The sequence below is a fragment of the Triticum dicoccoides genome, chromosome 7B (genome assembly GCF_002162155.2).
Source record: "Triticum dicoccoides isolate Atlit2015 ecotype Zavitan chromosome 7B, WEW_v2.0, whole genome shotgun sequence".
NCBI classification, from domain to species: domain Eukaryota; kingdom Viridiplantae; phylum Streptophyta; class Magnoliopsida; order Poales; family Poaceae; genus Triticum; species Triticum dicoccoides.
In genome coordinates this window covers 611,003,786-611,009,739 of record NC_041393.1, presented here as the reverse complement: position 1 = coordinate 611,009,739, position 5,954 = coordinate 611,003,786, and the positions used below count along the sequence as shown (strand labels likewise).

Here is a 5,954-nt window from a genome sequence, read left to right as displayed (position 1 = left end):
GTTCTTCAGGGATCTCACTGGAGCTATGATCCTGTGATGGTTCCTTCTCTTTGGGTGTCCACCGCCCGCGACGATACCCGTCAGGCGCTACGGTTCTAGTTGTATTAGTGATGCTATATTAGTGATAATATTCGACGATGTACGGACACCAAGAGATGATGTACTTTTGCTTATAATTATTGAATTCATGCTAATTTGAACACTAATTTATTTTATGATTTGGTTTTGCTTATTTTATGATTTGGTTTTGCTTATTGAATGCTCATATTGGATAAGTTCTCCTTCATTCCCGTGTGCTAGACAATTTGGTGTAATAATGCACTCGGGAATGAAAGGAGGAGCTACGTACATCACAGATAGTCAACCCGTGATTAATAATCTAGTTTAATATTTGAATTATGAACATAGGCCGGAAATGTCGTACTCGGACGACGAAAACCGTCCGGGGGAGTGCGACTGGTGCCACGACGACCGAGGTATGTGCGACAGGTTCATTGAGCTGGACGAAGATCGGCGCTTCAGCATTAAGCTCGAGGAGACCTTCGATGTTCATACGGTACGCAACGACGACAGTAGTTTTTTTCGTAATTAAGCACGACTTCAACTATTTTAACGTGTATTTTTCATTTTTTCCAATTCGACTAGCTTATCCCATGCTTTGCAAGACGCTATGTCTTGGAGAGGATGGGTTTTGAAGACCATGAAAGTATGGAAACCAAAAAATTATCCTAAGTACACATCATGGTGTGGATTTTTAAGTAAAGTTGTACAATGGTTAGAGTGTAACCCATTTTGGTTGCAAAAATTGGAAAGCACTTTGCAAGATGTATGGTCTTGATGAGGGTATGCTTGTCACCATGGATCTTGGTGATCCTACAATCGAGCAAGAGAGACCTTAGATTTGGGTCCTTGTGGATACACCTCCAATTCTTCCCCCATGTGAGCTTAACATAGTTATTAAGTAATTTATATTGTTTATTTCAAAATAGTTGACAACTAATTTCCATTGACAGCTTATTTTCATTCTTCAAAGAATGTACGGAAGATGGTAGACAGAACCTACTAAACTGAAGGCTCCGAATTAACTTATTAGGAGAAAAATCATCTGGTCGCATTTTGTACTGATCTTGAGAATTACAATACCTACAATCAAACTCCTCAACATTATGGTCAATACGTGCCACTAGTGCACGTGTTGAACTACGGTAACTACCATGGAGATACCCTGGTAAGATTTTTTACTGTTACGACATCCGTGCATCTTTTTGCACACTTCTAAAACTAGTACATCATTGCTAACTACGAAGTTATTACTATGTTTTTCAATAGATAATCCCGAATGATTGTGTGCCTCATCTGATGTATACGCACAGTATCCTTCATGTTTTGAACATACAACCAGGTCTTCCTACGAATCTCAACTGTCCATACCGGATTTCTAAAAGAAGTGGAGACATGACAATCAAAGAATGGAAAAAAATGTATGGACAGTCGTAAGGAGCTTCTTGGAAGCAAAAGGCAGCGAAGGGCAAGAATTGGAGACAGGATGATCGCCATTCTTCATAATGGAGAGTCAGGGTCTATATTGTTTTATGCTATTTTACCTTATGGGTGTTTAGGTCCTACCTGATACTGATGATCATGTGCTAAGAACAATTATGTAGGGTTTGGTTCGATGACTATGAGGATGATGATCGTATGACTTATTATTAATAACGAGTAAAAGTTGTATGATGATGCATGATTAGTAGGACTTGTTATTAAATATGATGATGTATGATGCGAGCATGCATGAGTTGTTATATCAGCGGGTGAAATGAACATAGCAGCAGCGTTGGTAAACCAAGGACGAAGATATAAGAGAGGACACTTCTCTCTATTAGCTAGCTAATAACAACCTAAAAATAACCCCCAAAACCCCTAAAGCAGCCACTTCTCTAAAAAACATGGACTTTTGGTCCCGGTTGGTGCCACCAACCGGGACCAAAGGCCCCCCTGACTGGGCTCGGCGGACCGGCCACGTGGCGGCACATCTGTCCCGGTTCGTGTTTGAACCGGGACTAATGGGTGGAGGTATTAGTAACGACCCATTAGTCCCGGTTCATGAACCGGGACTAAAGGCCCTTACGAACCGGGACTAATAGGTGTTTTTCTACTAGTGTATGAGAGAGTCAGTCAGAAGAAAAGGACGACGCATGTGTTCTCTCACCCGAAGCAAAATTGTTGCATTTTATTTCCTGGTTATATTTTGAATGGTAAATAACTTATGAACCAAATTCCCGTTTGTGATTTGTTTTTTGTATATTTGAATTCAGAATGATAAGACCTTTATAACAAGACCGTTTTTGTATACATTATGGCTAGTTTGAATTTTACTATTTCAATAATTTCACACTACATAAACAGGATTTCAGTCATTTAAAAATGGATTTCACTTGTTGTAAAATGCCTATTTCATACATTAGAAAACGTAGATTTTATCCATTTCAAAAACTTGTTTCACTCATTTCAGAGAGCCGATTTCAATCATTAAAAAACTCATTTATTTATGTTCAAAAAACCAATTTCACTCATTTGAAGAAACTGATGCCACTCATTTCAAAAAAATAATTTCACTCATTTGAGAAAACATATTTCACTAAGTTGGGAAAACACAGATTTTTTAGTCGTTAAAAGAAATAGTTTCATTCATTTCGGAAAGGTGATTTCAATCATCTCAAAACAAATTCATCTCTTTATGTTCAAAAAGCCAATTTCACTCATCTGAAGAAATTAATGTCACACATTTCAGAAAAATAATTTCACTTAGTTGAGAAAACATACTTCGCTAAGTTAAGAAAACATATTTCAAGATTGATTTCACTCAATGCAAAAAACATATATCTAAAAGATAGATTTCACTCCATTTGGGAAAGGCATTAAACTCATTTACAAAAGATATATTTCACTCATTTCAATATATGATTTAATTATACAAAAAACACTTTTCACGCATTTATAAAAACATATTTTACTCTTTACAAAACTAAATCCACTCATTTCTGAATATATTTCGCGGATAGATTTCAAACATGTATTTCACTCATTTCAAATAAATATTTTCACTCTATTTTGGAGTTACACTAATTCCACTAATATCAGTAAACGATTTCACTCATTTATAAAAGATATATTTCACTCGCTTCACAAATACTCTATCAATTTCAAACACTGAAATAAGCAGTTTCACACAGAATATAGAGTGAAATAAGTTAATTGAAATGTTGAAAATTAAACTTATTTGAAATGTATCCAATATTGATCCTAAAGGTCTTAACACCTGGAGATCAAATATATAAAATATCACATACGTAATTTTGATTTAAGAGATATGAACCGTTGAAAATGTCAAAAGAAACTTAAATGCTATCTTTGTTATGGGAGCTAGAGGAGGATAGTATTTGTGAGTCATGCATGCAATCGTACTGACAAAAAGTTCTGAGAAGAGTTGACAATACATTTCATATGGTGTTGTTCAACAGTATACAAAGGAATACTCGTATGCATATAGACAGCACGCACCAATCTATAATAATCTGCAATACTACGAACTGTTTTTCTTCTTGTTGAACAATTCATCCAACAGCTTCAGCAAAAAGCTAAACTAATCAAAAAAAAAAGGGAAACTCATCCTCTAATATCTATCAATCTATGTCATCCAACCATCCTCCTATCTATCACCCCCGTCAACAACAACAAGAAAAGTGAACAAAAGAATACAAACAAAAGTCGACTCTAGTAAGTTTCACGAGGAAACAAGATGTCGACTCTAAAACTATTCGTCCCGCATCACGAAAAGTTGACGCAGACGCTGCCATTCTTGGCGCTTCCGCACGCCGGGCACGCCTGCGCCGCGGCCGCGCACGACGCGCACACGCAGAGGTGCCGGCACGGCAGCAGCAGCACAACGGCCGCGCCCTCGCGGCACCCCTTGCACCTTCCTGCTCCTGTCGCGGGACGCTCCTCCACTGCCGGTGTGCCCACCTCTTCCTCCGCGCACAAAGGCACCTGGTTCTCTCCCCAGCAGCACGACTCGGCGTCGTCCTCCTGACCGTCGCCGCTTCCACCGCCACGGACCGCCTGGGAGTCGAGCGCCCGCTGCAGGTCGCCGCGGAGCACGTTGGCCGTGGCCTCGTGGGACTGCGCGACGTCGCGCCACATCTGGGCCTCCATGAACAGGTTCCGAAGGCGCTCCTCGAGCGCCCAGTTCATGATCCCGATCCGCTCAATCTCCTCGTCCTTGGCCTTGAGCCGCTTCGCCGCCCTGGCCTCCACGGTCGAGACGATGAGCCTCGTGTGGTTCTGCCTCTGCTCTGCCAAAGCAGTCCACATATTTTTCGCCTGCATCATCGACAGCGGTTAACAAAAGCTAGTAGAAATTGAAGCCTGAAACGCAAAGCATCGATCGAGACGGTGACGATTTGATCACGGGACTTACATGTTTTAGCAGGATGCGGTCGACGTCCATGGTCTGCTGCTGCGCGTGGTCCGCAAGAACGTCGGCCGCGCTAAGCATCGACGACCGCTCGTCGCGCCTCCGCTTCTTGGTGATCATTTCCTGAACACCGTCGGGGATGCCGCCCTTCTTCGCCAGATCAGCCGCGGCCGCCAAGAACTCTGAACACTGATACGGGGCCGGCGTCATCGGCGGCGGCGGCGGCGGCAGCGTGAAGAGGTCCGCGTAGGACTGGTGCCCCCGCTGGCTCGGCAGCGCAGCACCATAACAAGGCCCACTCGCTGGCATAGCAGCGGCGTAGGGGAGCTGGTGGTGGCCGGCGCCGGCGCCGGTGGTGAGTAACATGTGGCGCAGGCGTTGCAGGTCCACGGAGGCCATGGCGATTGATGGGGCGCGCGGGTCGTCCGCTCGCTCCTATATATACAGCCAAGGCGATGCGTCCCTGGCCGGAGTTAGTGAGATGTGGTGGGAGGTGCGGTCATCGATCGGCGAGGGGACGGGCGGGCAGGGTGGCAAAGAAAGGAGGTCCGTAGATGGCAGGCAGCCGAGTATTTATGGTGCGTGACCGGGTTTTGGTTGGCGTCCGCGTCCCCTATCCTTGGCCCTGGCCTGAGTGAGAAAGCAACTGACGATGAGATTGACCGGCCCTCGATAGTTAATCCTTCTCCTTTCCAGGAGGGATTTTCCTTTTATTTATGGCTTCCGTTTCAATCTCTCCCTAAATTTGGAGTAGAAACCACGAACTCGCCGCGTTACATTACCTTTCTGCACCGAAATTGCTGGCTTCCGTTCCCGGCGATTCCATCGATCGGTTGACTAATTTGCAGAACCCAAGCCTTGGCCATATACTGTATCGTTTAAGTTGGTATATGTCGTGGCGCCAAATCAGCACGCGTCGTTGAGCCTTTGATCTCTGCACGCACGAATCTTGGGGTGTAAGGAAACTTGTGTATGTCAAATCAAAACAAATTACGCGCTCTGGTGAGGTCTCTGGACTTGGTAAAGATCGGGAATCACGTACAAAGGCGCAGTTAGTGGAGGGCAATTCGGGGAGGAAGGAAACTGCATGCGTTACGTACTACGTTCATGCACTGCATCTGCATGCAGAATCAACGTACGTACTTTAATGTGCTGAGATTTACTTGGCGTTTTTTGGCTGGCTAGCTGTAGATGGTTGAGGAAAATAATGTACGTAGTACTAGTACGTAAGTTAAAGCGTAGAGGTAGAGATGAGGGCTCAAAATTAGAAGGGAATGAATGAGTTCCATGCATACGTATCAACATCGGAAATAATACTAATACTAATAATATACAGCTGGATATACGCGTATAGTTGAAAAACAGTAACGAACGACCAAACAAATAAGCTTGTTTTATTTAGGGAACCAAGCAAATTAGCTAACCACTATATTTGGAGTAGTGCGTACTGGAATGGATCGATAGAATGGGAAACAATGAG

General features: G+C 43.3%; 1 protein-coding gene across 1 annotated transcript; it reads right to left on the bottom strand.

Moving 5' to 3' along the window:
• Positions 1-3,475: 3,475 nt before the first annotated feature.
• Positions 3,476-5,003, bottom strand: LOC119341650 (probable BOI-related E3 ubiquitin-protein ligase 3). Its single transcript, XM_037613519.1, has 2 exons — positions 4,478-5,003; positions 3,476-4,380 (listed from the first exon to the last, which is right to left on the bottom strand). Exons 1-2 carry the CDS (start codon positions 4,871-4,873, stop codon positions 3,829-3,831), a joined length of 948 nt encoding a protein of 315 aa, XP_037469416.1. The 5' UTR covers positions 4,874-5,003; the 3' UTR covers positions 3,476-3,828.
• Positions 5,004-5,954: the final 951 nt, after the last annotated feature.